Source organism: Artemia sp. Qi Xiang Cuo, chromosome 2 (assembly GCF_049724085.1).
Source record: "Artemia sp. Qi Xiang Cuo chromosome 2, ASM4972408v1, whole genome shotgun sequence".
NCBI classification, from domain to species: Eukaryota; Metazoa; Arthropoda; class Branchiopoda; order Anostraca; family Artemiidae; genus Artemia; species Artemia sp. Qi Xiang Cuo.
Genome location: NC_142795.1, coordinates 62,879,649 through 62,906,172, shown reverse-complemented (window position 1 = coordinate 62,906,172; position 26,524 = coordinate 62,879,649). Strand labels below are relative to the sequence as shown.

The following is a 26,524-nucleotide window of genomic DNA, read 5'->3' as shown; positions in this document are numbered from 1 at the left end:
AAAAACATCGGAAAAAAATACTACCTATATCAGCAAAACAATTCAAAACCAGTTGATTGAGAGTTGTGCGAAGGAAGTTATAGGCATCATTCTAGAGAGAGTAAAGTCAGCAAGGTATTACAGAATCATTTTCGATGAGACAACAGATGTGTCACATTCATCGCAACTTAGTTTAGCTCTCTGCAATGCCTTCGATAACCATATACGCGAGGCTTTCATAGGTTTTATTGCCGTTCATCATGCCACCTTTGAAAGTTCTGCTGCAGACAAAGAGCCGACTGTCAACGGAAAAGTGATTGGCCAGCTAATTCTAAGCTTCTTGGAAGAAATGTGTTTGAATCTACTTGACTGTGTTGGAATCGGGACGGATGGGTGTGCAATGATGATATCAAATAATTGTGGTGCTGAATTGGAAATTCAGAAAAAAGCGTCTCATTGTCCCCGCTTTAATCACTCCCTGAACCTTTCTTTGTCAAGAAGCTCAGCTGTTTTGAGCATCAGAAATGCCATAGGCATTATAAAAGAAGCTGTTAGATTTTTTAATGCATCTGCGAAGAGAAATTACGTCTTGAATAAGGTTCTGAAAGCTAAGCTCACGGGAATGTGCGAGACGAGGTGGATCGAGCGGCACGAGTCACTTATGCAGTTTGTGTCTGAACTTCCAAAAATCATCCAGTCTTTGGAACACACGAGTCACTGGATTGAATCAGTAACCACTCCGAAGGCAAAGACGCTTGTGACAGCGTTACATAGTGCAGAATTCGGGGTTTCCCTTCAGTGTCTACGCAGCATTTCCGCTGTGACCTTGCCTCTTAGTCGGCAATTCCTGAAGAAGACTTTGCCACTTGGGTGCTGCCGATGGCCACGTTTCCAATCTTTTAGATGTTCTGAAAAAGCGACAGGAAACGTGTGACGAAGAGTTTGCATTAGTATTCGAGCAAGTAAGAGAATTGATAGATGAAATCCAATTGTCTGTTTAAGTTCCAAGGATTACACAAAGACAGGTTCATCGAAATAATCCTCCTCATACTACGCCTGAAGAATATTATCGACCTGCTGTTTTTCTACCTAAGCTCGACTCAGTCATAAGTGACTTAAAGAGGCGATTCTCAAGAGACATGCTGAACTCTTTCCGGTTAACCGTAGTGCTGCCATCAAATATTGTGAATTGTACTGATGATTTGCTGCAATCTTCCATCAAAGAGATTTCTCTAGCATGTAAGGTTAACTTATTGGCTTAACCGTGCTGTCTACCAGCGCAACGCTTATTTTGGCAGAAATGCAGGTGTGGAGAAGTAGATAGCTTCGTGTTAAAAGAGAAGGAGGTATTTTTCCTCGTTCAGCGGAAGAAACTGCCAAGGAATGTGACAGAGACCTATATCCTTATGTCAGCTCACTTCTTGCTATTTCCATATCTCTTCAAGTGAGCTTGGCATCTGCCGAGCGTAGCTTCTCAACTTTACGCAAACTGAAAACCTGGCTCAGAGGCCCGATGGGGCAAACTAGACTCATTGTTTTGGCCCTCCTTAATGTGCATCGTGACATCGATATCAGCATTGACAGGGCAAACGACAGGTTTGCGAACAGTGGAGGCAGGAAGCTTAAATGTTTCTTGTAAACAGTTGTCAGTTGATCAAGTACAGTTTTTATAAGCATTATTGTAATATATGAAAATCCCATTTTCGTTAAATAAGAGCCTGATAGGGACACTTAAAACGCAAAAAAAACATCCTTGTTTGGCCGACCAAATGGACATTGTCCCCACTCTTTTTGGTAAGGATTGCCCCCCCCCTTAGAACGAAAGGCTGGATCCGCCCCTGGTTCTGTCCCTTTGTCTCAGACCTGGGGTAAATTAAGATGTTTAGCTGATGACAGAATCAAGAAGATTTGGCAGACTTTTACGCTTTAGTCAAGATGCATTTTCATTGTTTTGTAAAGGACTGTCCCTTGTGAGCCAATTGTATACCTTTTTTTTTAAATCTCCATTCCTGCCATCATTTTGCATCTTGTATCCCCTTGTCCCAAAAGTAATAAATATGTCCAAAAAATATTGATGTCCCTCCTAACAAACATGCTGTTTTTTGTTGTTTTTTTTACCTCAGTTACGTCGTGTATCCGTTTGACCTTTTACAGACCTGATGGTGGGAAGGCGTCAGGACATCGACACGTCAGAGCCACTACCGTCAGAACATCGACAAAATCCGTCATAACATCGACAAAAAATCTGTCAGAAAATCGACAGTCACAATCCCTACCCGTCAGAACGTTGACTGTCATAAAATCAACAAGTCAGATTACCAACAGTCACAATCGCTAAATGTTAAAACGTGGACAGTCGTAACTTCAACACGTCAAGTCCTTGATAGTAAAAATCGATACTTGTCAATACGTCACCAGTCATAACTTCGATATGTCATAGAATCAAAAAATATTTTCATAACGAAAATCAGTTAAAACAACTAACCGTCAGATTGTCGAAAGTCATAACATCGACACGTCATAACATCTAAAAAATTTTCACAACATCTAGAATTTTAAAACTTTAGTGTTTTGGGGTTTAGGGGAAAAAGGTACCTAGCGAAGGTATTTAATATATGTCAGTTTTTAAAATTTTTACCATCTAAAATTTTTTTTTAAAGTTTATGACGTGTCGATGTTATGACTGTCGACGTTCTGACGAGTAGTGATTGCGACCGTCGATGAACTGACGTGTCGATGTTCTGGCGGGTAGCGATTGTGACTGTCGATGTCCTGACGTGTCGATGTTATGACTGTCGATGTCCTGACGAGTTGATGTTCTGACAGATTTTCCTTGTCGACAAAATTACGTTTAGTGCTTGTGACGGTTAGATGAAATGATAGCACCCCCCTAATGGTTAGTTAATTAACCAAATGCGAGAAAAGTTAATTTTTTCAATAAAATACGCATAAATATGGTTTTGAATTGGTCGATTCATTGACATTAGACCCCGGCGCCGCGCCGATGAGGGAAGACCGGTGGCGGCGGGGCCAAAATCAGCGCACCACGCCTTACCGCCGGTAAGATGTCGGCGGCACGCCACCGGTAAGATGTCGGCAGTGCGCTGCCGGTAAGATGTCGGTAGCGCGCTGACGGCGCGATTAATGTTGACCGCAATCATTAATGTTTCCATCAGTCTTTCTCAAATCACAGCTGAAATTTACACCAGTTTCGAGCCTATTCATGAGTTCAAAAATTCACAAGTCGCTGGCTGGAACCTGGTCTTCTTTGTTATTCATCAAGAGAAGTAGAAATCAGGTAGATATGAAATGGCTGTGGCGTTTCAGAACCCTTGCATAATACGAGTAGTTGCAGTATCTATTAGCTATGTATTATTAACATAAATAATTAACAAAATTAGTATTTTTTTTTCATCGAGCATTACTGCATACAAAACTTCAAATACCGTATCACAAAATTCGTCAGTTATCTGGGTAAAACTTTGAATTTAACTTTGAACTTAGAAGCTTAATTTTTTCATAATGCCCTTTGCCTATATCTGTTTTGTCACCTTTAAAACAGTTGAAATGGGCGACTTTTATATTGATTTTTTTTTTTTTTTGCTCTTTTGGATTTTTAAGAAGCCTTCTTGCATTAAAAACTGGTTTTTAATAGCAATTTAAAAAAAAATACAATTTAAAGTGTTTTTTTTTTTGCTTCTTTATAGAATATATGTCATGTATGATGAAGATGAGCTGCTGCTTTTATAGTTCGTCTGGCTGCTCTTTTGGATATTATTCATTTTTTCTTTTGGGTATTCATTACAAGTTGCAAACAGATAGATAACTATTACCATTTAAAATGTAAGCTGCGACTAAAAGGAGTAAATTCATCAAATTGAAAAATACATGTTGAACACTTTACATGAGAACACTTCAATCACAATGAAACAAAAAACACTTAATGGTTTATTCGGTATGAAGAAAAATGAAGTGCCAGCTATTTCCTTAGGTAAAAATGAAAATAGCCTTTTTTGCTTTTCTTCAAAGCTTTGAAAAAAGTGTTATAATGTTCCAAATGTTACATTTGTTATATTTGTGCAAATTTTTGGTAATCATTTGTGGGTGATCGAATTTTTTAAACCACAGTAGATACGTAAGAACGTTACAACATCTAGTACCCTGAGGTCATAAGACTGTCAAAGACTCCTCCTTGAACCTCCCAAATTGAAAGCTTTTATTATGACCTGGCCTTTTTAATGTAACTTGGGCAATGGACCAAGGGTGCTATTGTCACTCGAGCGCAACGTTAGCTGGGATGTCGATATCGCTTTCGTCACACCAATTCGTCTTAGTGTGAATATGCCTGGTACTTATGAATGAATGTTTTCAAAGTAAACCCGTTTCATCAATAAGAAAAAAAACGGGTTAGACGCATATGTCCCATTCCCTTCGGACGACACAACCATTCAAGTGCTGTATCAAGTATAACTCACAAAAATCTTGTTAATTTTTGTCAACTTTTCAACTTTTTGGCATCCCTGCTTTCAATAAAAAAAAAAAAATCAAGGTACTATCACTTAAATATAATAACTCCCTATGCCCCCCCCCTCTGGATACCATCTTTATAGGATACCGTCTCTGCTTTAAATAAACAAAAATAATTAACTTATTGGCATCCCTGCTTTCAAAAAAAAAATCGAGGTATTATTATTTAAATATGATAGTTCACTACCCCCCCCCCCTCTGGATACCACCTTGAAAGGATGCCGTCTATGGTTTAAATTTAAAAAAAATTAACTTTTTGGGATCCCTGCTTTTAATAAAAAGAAAATTCGAGATATTATCATTTAAATGTAATACCTCCCTACCCCCCCCCCCCTCTGGATACCACCTTGATAGAATACCGTCTCACCTTTCATTAGAAAATTGATTTACTTAATGATTAACTTTGTCACTCTATGTTTAAAATAAACACTCAAAATAAAATTAAACAGCTTAGTGTTCCTTGAAAAAAAAAATTGAGGGAATGAGCGAAGAGGTACAAAGACAACAACGAAAATGTCGAAATTATTCAGATATACCTCAAATTACTGGAAAACTGAGTCATAGATTCGCCGTGGCATTCAATAAGATCCAAAGAATCTAATTAAAAGGGAGCACACACAAAACCCAAATTAGGCCAGTAGCCTATGAGAAATTGCAAAATACCCAAGACAATGAACAAGTCCCAATTGGGGGCCCTGGGTCTATCAAAATATTTCAATGGTTTCCCAGAGAATTTGATATCATTTTCTTCTGTCTCCAGTTTAAATGAAAAAAATAATTATCTTTTGGTATCCCTGCTTTTAATAAAAAAAAATGAGGTATTATCATTTAAAAATGATAGCCCCCTATCCCCCCCTATAGACAATAATTTTCAGTTTATATATGAATCATATTTTTTGGGTAACTTTCGGTTCAATCTTTAATTCCCCAACCTTGTACATAGCTTAGTCTATAGCTAAATTTTGTTTCAATAGAAGCGTTTTTTTGGGGGGGGGATTCTTCAGAAAGAAGATTGTATTTTCTATCAGGCATTCAACAATTTAGTATTAAACATTAATAAAATCTTATATAAAAACAGCAAAAAAAAAATCTGCAAACTTACAATTCAGCTGTACAAAAAATCGGTCGGCTATCACTTTCAAAATCCAACCGAAGGCCGAAGCTGTATAGTAGTGAATTCGTTCTATAATTCGATTTAAGTTGCAAATAAATTCCCGACTACGACTTATGTAAGAAATAGCAATTGGGAAAATGCATATGGGATTGCTTAAACTCATTTCATAAAGACCATACTTTTTTTGTCAACATATGAAGAACTGTGTATATTGCAATATTTGCAATTGCATATTGCATCTGTCTGGTTTTATGCAAAGTAACAAAAGAGATGAAAATTAGTAGACAAGAGCGTAGTGAAGAATTATGATATGCAAAGTAATATTTGGCAGGGAAAGTCACTGGTGATAAATCGCTAAGGGTGGCACCGTGACTGCGTGATTTTCGAGGATTCGGGGAACCAATTTTTTTTGCGGGTTGACGCAGAGATTTTCGGAGAAATACCCGAAATTTCTGGGATAGTGCAAGCCCTGCTTGATTTCTAATCAGGAAAATCGAAATACTAAACCACACGAGAAGGAAAAGCTCCAACTTTGCGGTTGACGCAATAAAGAATTGCCGCAAAATTAATTTAAAGTCGACCGAACGCCACCACCTTTGCCAGTGGCGGCACGCCTGTGGCGCGCTGGCGGCGTTACGACACTTTGTTGGGGTTCAACCGGGCCTCTCGTCGGCGGCGTTCGGTCGATCTGGCGGCGCGGCTCCGGGGTCTAATTGACATTGTATCTTTAGAACGCCGAATGGAGACCCGGCATTAGTTTTATAAATATCAAGTTTCTAAACATAAAGGCAGTGCAATTAACTTATGTTTGTTAACCAGAGCTTTCTCCTTTACAGGACTAGATAATCTCCATGAGTATTTGCGTCCTTCTTACCCTTTTATGAGATCCCCTTCGTTCTTCTGTGATAACGAAACTCCAAATGGACTTACACTTCATTTTAGATGTTCAAAAAGATCTGGCCTTGTTTATTATACGATGGGCCAAATAAAGCAGGTAAGTATCTGCTAATTTTGGTAGTTACAAGTGCTGACCAGTGGGATACCAATGATCAATTGCGAAAATAGTAAATGTCTCTTAGCTAACAATATCCTGCTGAAGGGGCTATAGGACCCAGTCTCTTGGTTTGCTTGTGCGGAAACTCCACTGTTTTACAAATGGAATTACGATTTGGTTTTGGAATGGAGTTCACTGTAAGGCGCACTGACAGAGGGTTCTACGTCTTCAGCGGCCAAGTAAAGACATCATTACCGTAAGCTATGTCCGGGTATTGAATAGATCAAGGTAACGAACTGTAAATAAGGAGTGACTAAACAAATGAATTTTGATAACACATAATTCATAAAAACGATTAGATTTTTAAGCTGATTCTAAATACATAAAATTCGTTAAGTTTAATGCTACTCATTAAAAGCTACGAGCCTACAAAATTTGCAAATTCAGAGGGTTGACACCCTCAAAAAATAAAGGGATCCTGATGAAAATCACACCATCAGATTCAGCATATCAGAGAATTCTACTGTAGAAGTTTCAAGATACTGTTGAGGGGCAGATATGCAGATTTTTTTGCCAGAAGAAAGATCACGGATGTAGGTTGTTTTCCCAGGGGTGATCGCATCGAACTAATGGTCCAAAAAGATCGGGCGAGGGATCATTCAAACGGAAATTAACACTTCTAGGGCCCTTTTTAAGTGAACAAAAAGATAAGAGGAAAAACTAGCCCCTTTCCCAGGCCTCGATTATCGTTCATCAGGTAAAAAATAGAAATAGTTATTATGTTCAGCATAGTTAAAAAGTTCAATAAATATGCCTCTAGGGATGGTATGAAACCCCATAGACCCTGGGAAAGGATAATAAGCTATTAAATTTGGCCATTGTTTTCATCTAGTATTTCTTATTGGGAAATATACGGAATTTTTCTGGGGATAATTTTCTGCGGGGGGGGGAGAGAGGGAGTTTTTTGCCCAGATTTGAAAAACGAAAATTAAATGGGAGTTCTTGCCCAGATCGGAAATTAAATGAAGAACACGTTTTTTCAGCTTAAAGTAAGGAGCAACATTAAAGCTTAAAATGAATAGAAAATATTCCGTATACGTGAGGGGTTGCCTCCTCTACAATCACTTGCTCTTTGCGATAGATTTTGGCTTTTTTGTCTCAATGCTTTAAGAATGACTGCGGAAACACAAGTGTTGTAGATTTAGATTAAGACACTTTTTTTTAAAGCACTAAATTACTTATGCGTAATGACCGCTGGATTGTGGACAGGGCAATCCCCACCATGCACGGAATAATTTGCGATTGTTTTAAGTTTTAAGGTTGCTCCTTACTTTTAATTGAATAAACTTGTCTTTTTTATTTGATTTTGAACTAAAGCCTAACTAGTCAAAAGATAAATTAATGGCACCAATGACAGTCAAGTTTTCACATATTTTTTAGCGATATTGTTAAGCAATATTGCCTGCATAATTTTTCAAACTTTTATTTTTAATAGTTTTGCTGTTTCTTTGCTGTAACCAAAGTAATCAGAATTTATGACAGAGTCAAAGCAATACTGTTGAACAATTTTTAGACATATCAAAATGTAGATAGTGAATACAGCTCTAAAAAATAAGATTGTATAAACAATACATGCACATGAAGAAAATCGACTCATAATCAGCGGATTCAAAATATGTAAAATATATGAAACTTAAATTTAGCTTTTAAAAAGTTAATATCATAAGAAAATCTGTATAACTTTGGGAAAAAAATGGAGAACATGCACATAATAGAGTGTGTTCTTGATGTAAATTACACGATCAAATTCAACCGAGCTGAAATTCACTGAGTGAAAGTTTAAATATGTTATCAAGGAAAACTCTGTATTTTAGATTTGGAGTACGGGGAACGGGAAAAATATGAAGCCAGCGTTTTAAAATGATAATTTTTATTATTTAATGCCTTTGCTCCTGGGTCATTTTAGGTCCTTTCAATATACTTATTATTGCGATTAGAACGGTTTAAGATGCACATCCAACATCGAATTTTTCAATAAAATTTACATTAGCATTTTGACTTAGCATTATTTTGGCACTACACGGATTATTTTGGAGCTCAACGGGTCACAGTTGCTGTTTTGCCACACAAAATATCACAATTCGGTGCTTTGCTATGGCATTGTATCTTTTGTAACTGGGAAAGGGTACTAAAACTTTGAATTGCTTTTCCTTGTTTTCAACGTCTCCCTACATTTTATTACTACTGGTAAGACTGGTCGCCCCAAGTGAGAGAAAGAACTAGTATACTTTATCAGGATTATCGGAATAATTGCAGAATTTCTGTTTTATTCCAATATAGGAACTTTAAATCTCCAATAGATGGTTCTTTCACAATTTCAATTTCATGGTGTGATTTCCAGCAAGATTACTAGCCCGAGTAGCCCCCTTTCTGTTTTCGGGAGTTCATCCACTCTTTCTCTAAATAATGGTGATTTTCTTTTGCAAATAGCTTTTGTGGTAAAATCAAGCTTAATAAATTTTCCTTATTTGGAAATACCATGAAAAACTGAATCTGTTAATGTATACTCGGTTATTATTAAAGTTCTTCCTTTTAGAGTTTCGGTTACTATCTCTACGGGTTGTTCATGTAGATGTACGTATAGACCATACAAATATAATCCATGACGATCGATTTATACTGAAAGTAAAATTTGTCCAATCCCCACGAGGACAAATAAGACAGCTCACCGCTTTTATCTGATTCCTAATCCTTCAATTTATTGATCTTCAAATCTGGAGAAAAGGGGGTTCATTCGAATAAGTCCTTTCCTGGTATTCTAGGACAATTGGTTGGATACGATCACTCCTGAAAAAAAAAAAAAAAAAAAAAAAATAAACACGCATCCTTGATCTTTCCGCTCGAATGATGCCCTCTCAAAATATTCTAGGGCCCCTTGGAATATACGATCAACCACGAGGAAAAAAACAAAAAAATAAAAAACAAACCAACAAATAAACACGCATCCGTGATCTTTCTTCTGGCAAAAAATACAAAATTCCAGTAGGGTTCTCTGATACGCTGAATCTGACGGTGTGATTTTCAGATTGATTAAAATTGCTTGACTTTTAGGGGGTGTTTCCCCCCTTTTTCGAAAATCAGGCAAATTTTCTCAGGCACAATTTTGGAGCAGTTGAAAGTTTTTCATTAATTTTAAGGGAATTATTTTCAGTCGAGACTGACATTCACGGAAAATAGAGAATTGGAGATGTTGCAACCACGTGTCGACTATTAAACCTTGATTTTCGCATTCAACATGATCAGTGGCGGATCCGGGGTGGGGGGGGGGCGAGGGGGAGCGCCCTCCTCTAAAGTAGACTAAAGTAGGGTAATTCACTTAATTAACGCAAGTTTGCTTTAATTAAACTTGCTCCTAACGCAAGTTTATCGAGTCATCCTATTTTGCGCCTAGCGGCTACTAGAACTTTTTGTTTTCTTTTGTTTTTGTTTTTCTAGTGCTTAACGGCACTAGAACTTTTAATTTCAGTTCAGATGAGCCCTCTCACGATATTCTAGGACTACTGGATCGATGCTATCACCCCTGGGGAAAAAAACAAACAAATAAACACGCATCCGTGATTTTTCTTCTGGAAAAAAAATACAACATTATACATTTTTGCAGATAGGAGCTTGAAACTTCTATAGTAGGGTTCTCTGATACGCTGAATCTGATGGTGTTATTCATTAAAGCTCTATGACTAGGAGTTCCAGCTCCTAGATTCCTTTAAAGATAGTTTTTTAATTACTCACTTACTTGCACTTGAACAAAGACAAAAACTTTGCAGCTCTCACTGGCACTAAGAGATGGCAGACAGTCACCATTCCCTGTGCGGTCAAGGGTCAAAGGAATACAACTTCAAGCCAGGAGGGTTCCCATTGGCAGCAGTGTCTTCTGACCCCAAAAATGGGGTTAATGTCAGATATGACGATATTCATCCATTTTTTCTGACCTCCAAGCCTTTTCTTTTCCTGCTTGGTAATGGGTTGCAATGAAGTGCCTTTGAAGCAAAGGAATTATCTGGTCTGCAAAAGACATGGCTTAGCCAAGAAAAATGGCGGTGGCGAATGATGGTTCCCAAGTCAAACTTCTGTCCACAACGTTGTCTTATTATTTTATTTGGGACTCGGTTGCGTAGATTCAGTTCAAGAATGTGTCTCATGAATCTGTGGATGAAAGACTTTAAAGCCTGAGTCTTGAATACTTTTATTGGCCAGGTTTCATATCTGTACAGGAGGTTGGAGCAAAAGGGGATTCATACGCTTTGATTTTTGTCTTAATAGTAATCATCCTTATTTTTTAAAGCAATCCACACAGTTTGGAAAATAACAAGGAGGCTGCTTATATAAGGTTGCCAATTTCATGACTACACCCACCATTAATGTATATGATTGAGCCAAGATATTTGAATTTATCGACTAGCTTAACTTGCAGGGATTCAGTGCTAGAGATGGACAAGATTCAGCATTGGTAGTCGCTTTTATCTTCTCGATACTGATCCTCAATGCCATGGGAGCAACTGCTACACTCTTTGGAGTATGTCCTGCACTTCCAAGAAAGAGCTACCTAGTGGCGAGACACGTACTCCAAATGGATGACGTGAATTCCTGGTTCATGTTACTTTTAAAACGGTGGCCGGCCTTTACCCCCCCCCTCCAGAAAATACCCCCCGAAAATATTCCCCACGAAAAATACCCCCCCTCCCCGGAAAATACCCCCCGCGTAAAATATCCCCCCCCCCGGAAAATACCCCCTCCCGTGGAAAATAAGGCTTTCCAAATTTGAGAATTTTATTTTATTTTTATTTTTATTTTATTTTTATTTCATCATGGGCAACTCACGAAAGTTTACGCTGTGTAAAATTCGAGAACAAACCGGTTTCTTCGTTAGTTTATTTCAGCTTAGCGCGAGACAAGATAAAGACAAGTGACAGAATATATGGGAAATATATAATTTGGGCTATATATTTGCACATAAAGCGGGGGGGATGGTAAAGTATTTGGACAGTTTGAAGTCAGAAAACTATTCTTTCTAGGCGTAGCCACTAAAAAATTACAGAAGAATAGCGAAGTATCTGGAAATTTTGTTAACTAAAAAAAAAAAAAAATACCAGCAGAAAGTAAATATAATGTTTCATTTAAGTGTAAGTAGAGTAGTACCTTCCATTTTGCTTGAGGCCCTAGGAATTACCGTGCTATTTGCTTGATGCTCTACACCTTTTCAAAGAGAGTGAGTATGCCCTCAAAATGTCGTAAGGATTCTACGGGCTTATGTTCCTCCCCATGCTATTCGGGGACATTATGTTCCTTGGTACCTTTCCAAGCAAAGTGTTTAAACACGTTTTGAAACTATAGTTGAGATTATATAATGCAAGCAGACTGGTTTTTGAGGCAACACCCATTTTTAGGGCTAATCGGTGAGAGAGGAGGTTACTCTAAATATGGTAACATGATTGGTGATTGGATTCAGGTAAAAGAATGTATTTTTATTCCACTTCATGTAAGTAAGAAAATGGAATTCAGTGAGCGCAGTTTATTTAAGACGGTATTAGTAGAGAAAATGAGTAGAGTATGTACACTAGTGAAGCTTGAATGTGGAGCCAATAGAAGCAGCAGCAACAGCAAAGATATACGAGTACCAAACGTGGCTGTGGAAATAACACGAGGCTGTAGACTAAGCCTTGAATGGGATGATATGTATGCTAGATATGTGATATCATTGAGCAAATTTAAAATGGAGGAGCAATTATGTTTTGCTACGAAACTGAATATTTTGCAAATAAATAGACTTCAGGCAGCATTAGATGCACTAGTGAAATATATTCATGAAAAGAAATTCATTCAGTGATTATTTTTATTCTACTTATGTTCAATAAAATTGTTTCTAAATCAAAGATATTTTTCTTTCTATAGTAGGCTAGCGTGTATTTTTTTAGAGTAGAAAAAAAAAAATCCGGTTAGTCTGAAGTTGGTTGTGAGAGTGTTAGGACTCTAAAAAATGGATAGATTTGAGAAAGAGCGGATCATGGGGAATCTTGTGTTTATGGAAAAGCATTTGATTCTAGATGAGGATTTTCTGTAGCTGTCTGTTTAAAGGAAGGTATTTTCTCAGGAAAAACTTATCGATATAATGGAAACTAGCTTTTCTTGATCAGACCATTGTATGATGCCTCTATGTCGTGAATCGAAGGCAATTACACGACTTACTAATATATTCATCACGAAACGGTGAAATGACATTGTGGATTTACTTTTAAACACTAGTTTAGAAATTTAGGACTTTTTTTCTCATGAGAAAGATGGTGTTCAAGGATGATTAACTCCTCTTTCTCTCTCTCTCGCTCAATTTATTGTTGGTAGCTCAGTTTCATTGTGGCAATGAGAGTGTCAGCACATGAAAAAATGTTCCATACATGTCCGCTATGCATTTACACACTGGGCTGCTCGTCATCATGTGAGAATTGTAAAATGATCGATGAGTATGATGAAAAGTGCAGATTATGCAACCAGTGTAAATTGCATAGAGGATATGCTGTATAAATTAAAGGTTGTAATTCCTGTCTTGAGGGGGTGTGTGACTCTCATCCTAGAGGACACCTATGCTCTAATTGCCACTATGATAAATGTAATCAGTGGGAGAATACATATCCTGGTATGATTGGAAAGAATCCTAAGCGAGATTTTAGGTTATTGCTAAGAGATTGGTATCGTCGTGGCTTTAGATTATTTTGGGAGGAAGAACCTGGTCAGCGATTCAACTGTTGGAACAACAAAAGAAATTGGTTTCTGCGTCATCGTTGTGAAGACAATGGCTACTATGATTATAATCCCACTGATTTTTATTTGGCTGTGACGGAATGTGATTCGCCACTTGAGGACACTGTTTGTGACATTGCTTCAAATAAGCAAATTGAAACATGTGAATTCTACAAAATGAGCGAGAATAGTATCGTTGACTATATAAAGAGATATGACAAGAGTTAAGTTACACTCTATTGTAGAAAATGCGACCCTGATATTGCAGCAAATCAGGATCAGTATACTGTGAATTCAGATAATCTACCTGCATTAGTTGGTATCGACAAGTACCTGTACTTAGTAGAAGAGAAAATCTAAGCAATAGAAATAGTCGTTTTTATCATGTAAATACATTTTTCCTTTATTAATAAACAATTTCACATAAATTTTTAGAACATTTTATTCGTAGGGTACTAAATTCTATATTAAACACGCTTGTAAGTATATTTTCCTCTAGAAAGTCGTTCAATCGAGGTAAGTCAACTTAAATGTTGAGAAACTTTTTGTAGGTATAGCCGCGACATCTGAACATGAAAAAGAGTAGTGAATGAAAGCCACATGTCTTAGTCGTTAAATCCTGTACTCTTCATTGATTTTGAATAATAGTTTTCCCACTTCTCTGAATAAAGTTGCTGATGTGCGGAGTGTAGAATTTATATGATAAGCCAAGAAGATAAAAAAATTCAATTTTCTTCGCTGTTTGAAAGATGTATAGCCAATGGCCTGTCTTCAAAGTCGATGGACTGCTATTAACAATGATTAGGGTATTGTTAACACTCGTAATTTTTTCAATGAAGTCCGATGGTATGCAATAGGACTTGTACTGGGACATGTATGAATCCATATTATATACGTTGATTATTTGGTTTGTGTTCATGGTGCTAGGTCTAGTAGAACACTGCCGTTGGGTTTGATTTCCCAATAGGTTTCAAATTGACTCAAGGATAATAGCGTGATACTTTCAGTCAAAGCATCGGCAAATTTGTACTCTAAACGTACCTGTTCGTACTATGCTCATATCCTGGGTCCCCGACAAGTCCAAAACAATTACGCCATGATTTTCTGAAAACATTGAATCGGTTATTCCATTTTCAAATAGTTGGGAGTCATGATCTAGGGATTGCATGGTCAGATCGTACAGACTTCTATAGGATTTTTTGTCAAATGATAGAGTATACAGTGGAATACCATTCACTTTGCACACAAGGCTAGATAGACCGAAAAAATTAAAATCATGGAGCGATTCAATCCAGGATCCAACGGCACTGCCACTTTTCACAAAGGCCAAAGCCAGTTTTGATGAGATTTCTCCATTGATAAATGATGAATCGGTATAGCTACGAGAGCCGGTGGCAATGTGACGTTGATTGAAGATCGTATGAGGGACAAGAAGTTTAATGTTGTTGCCATTGGCTCTTAGCTTTTCCACTGCCAATACAACAGAGCTCAAAACCTGTTGTTTTCGGACGTGGAGAATTGCCGATGTGATAATGACATTTGCATCGGGTGCTGCAGGAAGTGTTTTTCTCAAAATGAAATTCGACGGGGCCAGTTGCAACTTCATGTCAATTTTGACATTGGGGGTAACCATTGCGATATACTGAAGATCTCGTGATTAAATTTTCCAACTAAATGATACTCCTGGGTCACTGCAGAAGTCAACTCATCGTCAGTATCAACATCTGCTCGATATTTATAACCCAATTGTTGTCCTTTCAACTCCTTATATGCCTTTGGTGTCATCATCTTAAATTGTATGTAGGTTGCATAGTTGGATAAATTATTGCTAGTTCTCACCAACGTTCCATTAATAAATACATTAATTTGTTTGAACAGTTTGTGTAGCATTCAATTTTCATAGGAGAGACCATTGGCAGCAGTTGGAGTTGTATTATCTGACTTTTTCTTCACCGCAACATTTAAATCAATAAATCTTGATGACAAATCAATGAAATAGTCTTCATTAGAAAATATATGAAAGTGTATATTTTCCAAGAGGGGTTGTTGGGGGTGAAATTGTTCAAATTAGCCATACTTGACACTATCATCAACATTTTCAGTATTGAACAGATTCAATGAGGAACTGATTGATGGATGTGATTCCTTTTGGGGGAGATAAGTCATCTTAAGAGAAGAAGTGCTTCTTTGATCTAACAACCTTTTTCTTTTTCTTCTTCTTATTGGTCTTCCTCGTTTTATTCCTCAAAGTCCTTGTTGATGTCCTTCGTTTTTCGCCTGGGTAGAGACTGATGAGTGAATGACGCGCACGCATCCTTTTCAATCCCTTCCCATTTTGCTGAGCTTTTAATTTCTCACCAACGGCTCTTGCTGAAGATCTAATATTTTCCTTAACACTCTCCTCGAAATTCTTGCCCGACCCCCACTCTTGTAGTATTGAGGCGGCAAAATTCGTTGCAGCCGGTACAAGATATTTTCTGGCAAGTGGTAGAGCAGAACGAAAAAGCCCAGCAAACCAGATACCAAGACCACAGCCAGACATTGTAGAACGCCCCTTGTAGTAGTCAAATCCATTGCCTATTTGACGTGGATTCAGAGCACCAACATAGAAATCGATATCGGGACAGACAAATGTAATTCTTGTTTTGTTTATTTTAGGAAGTGGTGTCACTGACAATGGGTCGAAAAAGACATGTAATCACTGCTAAGCCTTTTGTTATTGCTAGAGGATCACCCAATTCACTTCTTAGTGTTAACTGACAGAGTTCCAAATACGAAGTGTTTACAGGAAAATACTGAAGATGCTTTATATTATAGTGATGAACAAGTTCATGAGATGTTTTTCGTTCAAGAACACGTAGGAGAGGGACATTTGAATTACCAACTCTCGATGTCTTCACAAAGGATGCATAGAGAAATATGCAAGAGTCCGAGGTGAAACCAGGTGGATAATCAGAAAAAATAACTTGATCCATATCGTAAACGGTGCCAACGGTTTTCCCATTGATCATATTCTATTTAAAGCCAAGAGTGTCTTTCAGACTAGCTTTGAGAATAATCATATCAGTGTCAACAGGTTAGGTAATATAAATCCTATCGTGTTCCATTGAATAATTAATATGGAATGTGCTATTCCTACGATATGAGATTTTTCTATTGATTGTACGACACAAATCTGTCATATCATCATATTCTATATATTTTAATTTAACATATGGATATTCGCTAGATTTAAGTGCTTCAACCCATTCATACTTGACAAAGAGTGACCTATCGAATGGTATAACTTTTATATCATACACGCGATCATTTCTCAGGATGTCATAGGTATTTTTGAGAACGCAGTCGAAAAGAGTAACTTCACACTTTCTATAATAGAATTTAATGATGGGGGAGAGTTTTGTTCAAAAATCACTTGTTTTATTAGAGTCTTTTTAGAGAGGGTCGGAGACGTTGGACATAAATGTTATATAGAAATCACTGGACATTGTTAATGTTTTCAACACTAATCCAAGGATTAAAATCAGAGTTGTATTGTAGCCACCAAACAAGTAACTGTTTCCTGTCCCTGATAGTACGTGTCTTTAAAATCCTTTCAACTCTATAGATTTTACTTTTATGCGTAACATTTTGCAGTTAACATTCATAAAAGCCGCCGAGAATTTCTTCATCTCTGTTATCACGCAAACGATATGTTATGGGTCTAGTGTCTAAGAATTTTTGCCACTTTAAACAGTTCTGTAGACCACAAGTAATTACCCTTTTTAAAAAAATTAGTTGGTCTATTAATTCGAACAGTATCACCAACATTTAATTTTGTCTTCTTGACACTCGTTTCATTGGAATATTGTTTAAGAAAGGTGTCAATTTTATCATGATCAGAATGATGAACTTCCGTTGGGGTTTAATTGGACAATGATCGATGAGGTTGTTGATTATAAATCAACATGCTTTTATCTAATTCATGAACAAAAGCAGACGTATTTTTCAATGTACAATATCTTGAAATTAAAAGTCGAATAGTTCTTATCAATCGTTCGGCCAATGCAGCCTTTATAGGACTATGACTAAGATAGAGCAGTTTATTATATTTTGCTAGTAGTTTTGCAACATGGGGATTAACAAATTCACTATCGCGATCCGTTTGAATTTTTTTATACGAATGCTGTTCGACAACACTTTCAACGGCCTGAGCAACTTCGATACCTCTTTTTGACTGCAATGGAATGACACATGCATAGCAACGAAAAATGCTAATTGCAAGTAGAATATACTTTTACGCTGTATTGTAACGTCTTTGAATCTCATCTAGAGTTAGGAGATCTGCTTGCATTATATGCAATGGGAAAAAGGCTTTAGTTTTTCTATAATAACTAGCACGAAGTCTATGATTTCTATGCAGAGTGTAACTTGATTAATTTTGTAGATAGTCTTGTACACTTTAAACGTGAACACCAGTGACTTTGGAAAGAGTGGTGGGGAACTTAAACTTCCCACTTCACCAATATTTTCATACAAACGTTTCAGAACTTTCACCATTTTGAATGTAAACGTGTTGTCTAACGTCCGCTACCCTTTTGCATATTAGTGGTTGGCTGTGGTTGTGGGGACGATGACTTGGTAAGTCTTCGCTTTTGTCTAGCTATCAGTGGTGCGCTGCTCCTCCTCCTCACCATTGTCAAGTTTCCACTAGGTGTGCTAGTATTTTCCAGGATTGAGTTAAAATCTTCTTCTTCTCCTTCTTCTTCTTCATGTTCATATTTTAATGGTGTGGAGGGTGCACGTTCCTTTAATTCTTTCAGAATTTTCCTATTGCTAATAAGGCTTTTGGGGAAGTTTAATGTATTTAGAAAGTTGTATAGATGAGCGTCAAATGGTAATAGTCCTTTACGATTTGTAACCATATCATATACTAAATCAAGTAGATTATAGCTCTTGCCCTGAATTATAATCCCCTTCCCACTGCTATCAACTTGAATATGATCTTGACCACTTTCCATGAGTAATGTTATGAGTCGTTTAATTTGTTCACGATATGAGTGGGGCATTAGATTTACAATATTCGACACAATTGAATCCAATTCCTCCTTCTTTAATTGTGTTCCAGCAGCAGCAGCAGAATCCTCAGGAGATTGTTCTTTTTTGTAATCAATACCACCGGCCTTTGCACGATAGGGCTTATGTTTGTCCAGTCGTCGAAGTGCATCTTGAAGCAAAAGTAGTTTTTTATCATCCTCAATATTCTCGTTGTCAATGAATTTGCTCAGATTGTCTTCAAAGTGTTCCACGGGTGAGAGAACGAGTTCTATTGGAGTCAATTTATAGGGTTTGGTCATCTAGAGAAAACTGTTTACAAGTCCTGCAATTATCGGTAGTAAAAGTGTGAAAAAGCTACCACCCGCCTGATGAAGATGCTTCCTTTTAAAATTCCTTCCTTTCTTTTTAGAGGTCAATGTACTTACTAGGGAACGAAGTTTCATTGTCTGTTGCTGATCTACTTCTTGCAGTTGAACATTGCTCTTGGTAAAATTTAAACAAAGTTTATATGTTATATTAAGGAAATCATTGTCAATACCATGTTTGAGTATGGCTTTCCTAAGTGGGGGTTTGAAGTTCGTAGAAATGAAAATAAATGTATATTTTCATGTAGGTTCTTCAGTTCCATGATAGCAATTAATAGGTCTTTTTACTGTTCACGGGGAGACATACTGTAATTTCATTGTCAAAAATATCTGTGACTACACGCAAATCCTCGGGTGTATTTTGATTAAGATCCAATAGGATATAGCCGTAGGGTTTATTAGTTGCCTGATTGTATGCTGAGAGCAGAAATTTAGGTGCCCCGGAGTATATATGTTTATTGAGAGTTATAAGTGAGCTAGAATCACGAACAACTCTGTAGATGATGTAGTAGGTGCAGTTCAATGCAAGTGATCGCATACATTTGCTCTGTTGAAAGAGGCTCTGTAGAACCAGAGTAATGAAAATTTGTTCAGGACGAGAGCGAACGGTGAACAATTGCAGCATTTCCTGGGAGCATTGTTCAATAGATTCAGCCATATCGTCAATAATCAGCCAAGAGTTTGGTTCAATAATTTTGAAAACATCAAGTCCCTGTATCAATTGTATCTGCACCAATCCCGCCGTGCCAATTGCTTTTATTTTATCGTATGACTCCTGCCAAATACTGTAACAATAGTAGATTTTTTTCGGCTTTTCCACAAACATTTTATCACAAATTTTAACTATTTTAGTTAAGAGTGTCGTTTTGCCTGACATTGATGAACCCCACAGAAACGATCTGAGAGGTGTTTTAAATTGATACATATTCACTTCAACAGTTCACCTACAACTAACTGTAGACTATAGTTGTCTAATGACTAAATAATTTCCATACTAGTCCGTTCAAGAATAATGAGAAGAAGAAGAAGAACAATAAAGAGTCATATTTCTTGTATTCCTAACATAAAAAAACAGCACTTTACAGAAAAAAAACAAGAAAAATAAACTTAAGATTTTTTTTTAAATTTATTTATAATAAAAAACATTTATTTTAAAAATGCACTAGAAAAAGCACTTTAAAAATATACTTTATTTATAAAAAAATACAACATTTAATGAAAAAAAATACACTTAGAATAATAGCACTTTTTTACATTATTTTTAATTTGAATGAAACAACAACATGTATATTTACAAAAAAAAATCTGCTCTAAGTCAAAAAAGAAAAAAAAGATACCTTTGGTAGTGGCGGTGCCCCCCCCCCGCTGTACACCCGAAGCCCCCTCCCTCCACGGGCCCTGATCCCCCCAGGCCGTGAGCCCCCCTCCTCCCATCCAGGCCGCGAGCCACCCCCCCAAGGTTTTGGGAAATTTATTGGAAATTTAAGTCCAATAAATTGGACTTAATCCTACTATATCATCTACTGAGTTATTCATGATTCTAGCTCGCTAATAACCCAACTAACAAATAAAGGCCAAGGCCGCTAAATTTTTGCTTTCAGGATATAATCAGGTAACTAATAATCCCTACGACTACATCCTATCTTATCGTAATCAAAATACACCCGAGGATCTTTGGATAGTTACAGGCACTTTTGACGATAAAATTACAGTATATCTCCCTGTGAACAGTAAAAAGACCTATTAATTGCTATCAAGACACTGAAGAACCTAGATGAAAATAGACATTTATTTTCAGTTATAAGTACTTCAAAACCCCCACTTAGGAAAGCCATACTCAAACATGGTATTGATTATGATTTCATTAATCTAATATCCGAACTTTGTTTAAATTTAACCAACGGAAATGTTCAACTGCAAGAAGTAGCTAAGCAACAGACAAAGCAACATCGTTCCATTGTACGTACATTGACCTCTAAAAACAAAGGAAAGAATTTTAAAAGGAAATGTCTTCTTCAAGCAGGGTGTAGCTTTTTCACACTTTTACTACCGATAATTGCAGGACTTGTAAACAGTTTTCTCTAGATGACCAAACCCTATAAATTGACTCCAATAGAACTCGTTCTCTCACCCGTGGAACACTTTGAAGACAATCTGAGCAAAATCATTGACAACGAGAATATTGAGGATGATAAAAAACTGCTTTTACTTCAAGATGCACTTCGCCGAGTGGACAAACATAAGCCCTATCGTGCAAAGGCCGGTGGTATTGATTACAAAAAAGAACAATCTCCTCAGGATTCTGCTGCTGCTGCTGCTGCTGGAATAAAATTAAAGAGGGAGGAATTGGATTCAATTGTGTCGAGCATTGGAAATCAATTGCCGCACTATTATCGTGAACAAAGTAAACGACTCATAACATATCTCATGGAAAGTGGTCAAGATCATATTCAAGTTGATAGCAGTGGGAAGGGGATTATAATTCAGGGCAAGAGCTATAATCTACTTGATTTAATCTATGATATGGATACAAATCATAAAGGACTATTATCATTTGATATTCATATATGCCAATTTTTAAATACATTAAACTTCCCCAAAAGCCTCATTAGCAATAAGCGAATTCTAAAAAAAGTAAATGATCATGCACCCTCCCCACCATTAAAATATGAACATGAAGAAGAAGAAGAAGAAGAATAAGAAAAAGATTTTAACTCAATCCTGGAAAATACTAGTACACCTAGTGGAAACTTGACAATGGTGAGGAGGAGGAGCAGCGCACCACTGATGGCAAGACAAAAGTAAAGACGTACCAAGTCATCTTCCCCCCATCCACAACCAACCACTAATATACAAAAGGGTAGTGAACGTTAGACAACACGTTTACATTCAAAATGGTTGAAGTTCTGAAACATTTGTTTGAAAATATTTTGGTGGAGTGGGAAGTTTAAGTTCCCCACCACTCTTTCCAAAGTCACTGGTGTTAACATTTAAAGTGTACAAGACTATCTACAAAATTAATAAGGTTACACTCTGCATAGAAATCATAAACTTCGTGCTAATTATTATAGAAAAACTAAAGCCTTTTTCCCAGTGCATATAATGCAAGCAGATCTCCTAACTCTAGATGAGATTCAAACACGTCACAATACACCGTACAAGTACATTCTACTTGCAATCAGTGTCTTTAGTCGCTATGCATATGCCAGTCCATTGAGCTCGAAGAGAGGTATTGAAGTTGCTCAGGCCATTGAAGGTATTCTCGAACAGGATTCGTATAAAAAAAATTCAAACGGATCGTGGTAGTGAATTTGTTAATCCCCATGTTGCAAAACTACTAGCAAAATATAATAAACTGCTCTATCATAGTCATAGTCCAATAAAGGCGGCATTGGCTGAACGTTTGATAAGAACTATTCCACATTTAATCTCAAGATATTGTACATTGAAAATTACACCCGCTTTTATTTAAGATTTAGATAAAATCATGTTGATTTATAATCAACGTCCTCATCGATCATTGTCCAATTCAACCCCAACGGAAGTTCCTCATTCTGATCATGATAAAATTGACACCTTTCTTATACAATATTCCAATGAAACGAGTGTCAAGAAGACAAAATTTAATGTTGGTGATACTGTTTGAATTAGTAGAACAACTAATGTTTTTAAAAAGGGTAATTACTTGTGGTCCACAGAACTTTTTAAAGTGACAAAAATCCTAGACACTAAACCCATAACTTATCGTTTGCGCGATACCAAAGATGAAGATTTACTGCCGCTTTTAGTAATATGAACTACAAAATGTTAAACATAATAGTGAAATATATCAAATTGAAAAGATATTAAATATCGTACTCGCATGGATAAGAAACAGTTAATTGTTCGGTGGCTAGGACACAACTCTGATGTTGATTCTGGAATCAGTGTTTAAGATATTGACAATGTTCGGTCAATTCTTTCTACATTTAATGTCCTATGTCGCCGACCCTTTCTACAATGATTTGAATGAAACAAGCGATTTTTTGGGGAAACTCTCCCCACCATTAAATTTAATGATGGAAAGCATGAAATGGCTTTTGTCGACTGTATTCTCAAAAATACCTATGATATCCTGAGAAAGGATCGTGTGTATGATATAAAAGTTATACCATTCGATTGGTCACTCTTTGTCGAGTATGAATGGGTTGAAGCACTTAAATCTAGCGAATATTCATATGTTAAATTAAAATATATTGAATATTATGGTATGACAGATTTGTGTCGTACAATCGATAGAAAAATCTCATATCGTAGGAATAGTACATTCCATTTTAATTATTCAATGAAAATACAATCCCACGGGCAAAATTGTTGGCAATTCGTTCGCTGAAGTACAGGAACTTCACTGTAAATATAGAAAAAATTGCCATGAGTACCATTTCCAACAAGGTCTATGTTTGTCAAGACGGTGTGTGTACCCTCCAAGGTACCCTCCAAACCCCCCCCCCCCCCCAAGGTTTTGGGAAATGTATTGGACTTTACTCAAACCGAGACTTTCCCTATGGCTAACACATTGGGCTCGGTCGGAAGTTAGGTAGTGCCCCAGGGGGAAGGTACTCACACCGTCTTGACAACCATAGACCTTGTTGGAAATGGTACTCATGGCAATTTCATCTATATTTACAGTGAAGTTCCTGTACTTCAGCGAACGAATTGCCAACAATTTTGCTCGTGGGATTGTATTTTGAACAATACAATTCCTATAGACGTCCATTTCGAAATTCTTATCCACATGGCGCGTGGGTACTCCTTTGCAACGTTTTTTGATTTCCTCGTCGTGTGTCTGTATAAAGTACACCTTCGGACTTACAAACATACAACGGGAAATCATGTCGCTTCCCGTTTCTGATTTAAAAAATAAAAGCTGATTTGGTGCCAGACATTTCGCTAGCTCAGGGTAAAGCCCACTCCAATTGGTGTAGTCCATCCGTGAGCTGATGATTTCACCTTGCGCCAAATCATTAAGTAGGTTTGGGGTTTTTACTTTTAGCAGTAGAGAATCTGTGTCCCCGTAGCAGACCTCTACTTGCCCCTTCTCCGGCCACTGTACCCTAGCCACATTATAGTAGAATTCCAACATGAGCTTTTTAGAGATCTCCAAGATCGCACTGCGTGCAGCAATGTTTTTATTCAGGACAATGCTTCTTTTTTTCAGGTCTATTAATGCATGGAAAAACAAAATCCTTTACTGAATCGTGAAGCTCAACTTGTATCTCCCCATCAATTTCAAAAAACCATCCAACCGGCCCATTCTCCTCAACACTGTCAATGTTTGGGAAATGGGGGGCTTGAGGGTCAATGATTCATTTATAGTCATCATAGGGTAGCACATAATGGGACTTGGCCGAGGGGTAGAGGGAATTCATATCAAGGAAAATTGCATCTGATTTTGTTCTCGTCTTCTCTCCAGTTCAATCAGTTTCCAAGATACGATCCCTGTGAAAAACATATCCACCCCTCATTGACCTCTCGATGAACAGGTGCTGATCGATGTCGGTGATCAGCCCGATATTTTCCCCGCTAATTTTTAGGATGAGGTCCATTACCAGATGAGGAGATGAAAAATAAGATCCTAAATCAAGATTAAATTCCCCATATATTTTGTCCGTATTTTTACACATAATGTCTAACAAAGTTAACACATCACTCGACAAATACAGCTTGCAGTAGTCAAACCCATTTTTACACCCTCCCTCTGCCCACACTTTTTTTTAACAAAATTGTATTCATCAGGGGTGCACCTACGATCGTGTAGACTGTCGTAAAACGATTCGATCGAGGGAAGAGTTTCCTCGGTGAATTTCGACATGGAGCAGCAATAATCATAAGGATATATGCCCTTGACCGTGAACAAATCATATAAATCATTTGGAAATTGTTGCTCCATTAATACTAAGAAACTTTTACTTAACACGTTCAAATTTCTCTTGGAAGTAATAGATATTTTCTTAACAGTAACAAATTTTTTCTAAGAACACCAACTTTCCGTCAATGATAAAAAATTTCACTTAAAAGTTACAATTTTTTCGCCAATAATAACAAGTTATCTATTAGAAGTAACAAGTTTTCTGTCAATGATACCAAATTTTTCTTAGAAGTAACAATTTTTCCTTATGATAGCAAGTTTTCTAACAGAAGTAACAAGATTTCCTTAACATTAACAAATTTTCTTTTCAAAGTATTAACATTTTCCCTTTAATTCTAATAAACTTTTACTTAACACGCTTAATTTTCTCTTAGAAGTAATAAGTATTTTCTTAACAGTAATATATTTTTCTAAAAGCACCAACCTTTCCGTCAATGATCATAAATTTCTCTTAAAAGAAACAATTTTTTGTCAATGATAACAATTTATCTGTTAGAAGTAATAAGTTTTCTGTCAAAGATAAAAAAATTTTTTTTAGAAGTAACAATTTTTTCGTTATGATAGCAAGTTTTCAACCAGAAGTAGCAAGTTTTTCTTTAACACTAACAAATTTTCTCTTTGAAGTATCAACATTTTCCATTAATACTAACAAACCTTAAATTAACACACTAAAATTTATCTTAGATGTAAAAGATATTTTCTTAACAGTAACAGATTTCTTCTAGTAGCACCAAGTTATCCGTAAATGATAATAAATTTCTCTTGAAAGAAACATTTTTTCCCTGATAACAAATTATCAGTATTTGGGAAAATATTAACATTTTCCTAAATATTAACAAACTTTTACTTAACACACTCAAATTTCTCTTAGAAGTAATAGGTATTTTCTTAACAGTAACAAATTTTTCTACAAGCACCAACCTTTCCGTAAATTTTAATAAATTTCTCTTAAAAGAAAAAATTTTTCGTCAAGTAAAAGTTTTCGTAACAAATTTCTTCATCGGAGTAACAACATTTTCCCTAATACTAACAAACGTTTACTTAACACACTCAAATTTCTCTTAGAAGTAATAGGTATTTTTTTAACAGTAACAAATTGTTTCTAATAGCACCAACCTTTCTGTCAATGATAATAAATTTCTCTTAAAAGAAACAATTTTTTTGTCAATGATAACAAATAATCTGTTAGAAGTAGCAAGTTTTCTGGCAATGATACAAAATTTTTCTTAGAAGTAACAATGTTTTCGTTATGACAAAAAGTTTTCTACCAGAAGTAGCAAGTTTTCCTTAACACTAAAAAATTTTCTCGTCGAAGTATCAACATTTTCCATAATACTAACAAACTTTTACTTAACCCACTCAAATTTCTCTTAGAAGTAGCAGGTATTTTCTTAACAGTAAAGAATTTTTTCTAATAGCACCAAACTTTCCTTCAATGATAATAGATTTCACTTCAAATTTACAATTTTTTCGCCAATAATAACAATTTATCTGTTAGAAGTAACAAGTTTTCTGGCAATGATACTAAATTTTTTTTAGAAGTAACAATTTTTTCGTTATGACAACAAGTTTTCTGCCAGAAGTAGCAAGATTTTCTTAACACTAACAAATTTCCTCATCGGAGTAATAACATTTTCCCTAATACTAACAAACATTTATTTAACACACTCAAATTTATCTTAGAAGTAATAGATATTGTCTAAAAGTAACAAATTTTCTCTAATTACACCAACCTTTGCGTCAATGATAATAAATTTCACTTCAAAGTTAAAATTTTTCACCAATAATAACAATTAATCTGTTAGAAG

At 36.4% G+C, this 26,524-nt stretch overlaps 1 protein-coding gene across 1 annotated transcript in view; it reads left to right on the top strand.

The window, feature by feature from the left end:
* Window positions 1-26,524, top strand: part of Gyc88E (Guanylyl cyclase at 88E) — a 446,210-nt gene that overhangs the window by 187,571 nt on the left and 232,115 nt on the right. Inside the window, exon 3 of the mRNA XM_089102419.1 lies at window positions 6,457-6,614. Coding sequence (XP_088958545.1) covers window positions 6,457-6,614 — 158 coding nt within the window. The remainder of the gene's footprint in view (window positions 1-6,456; window positions 6,615-26,524) is intronic.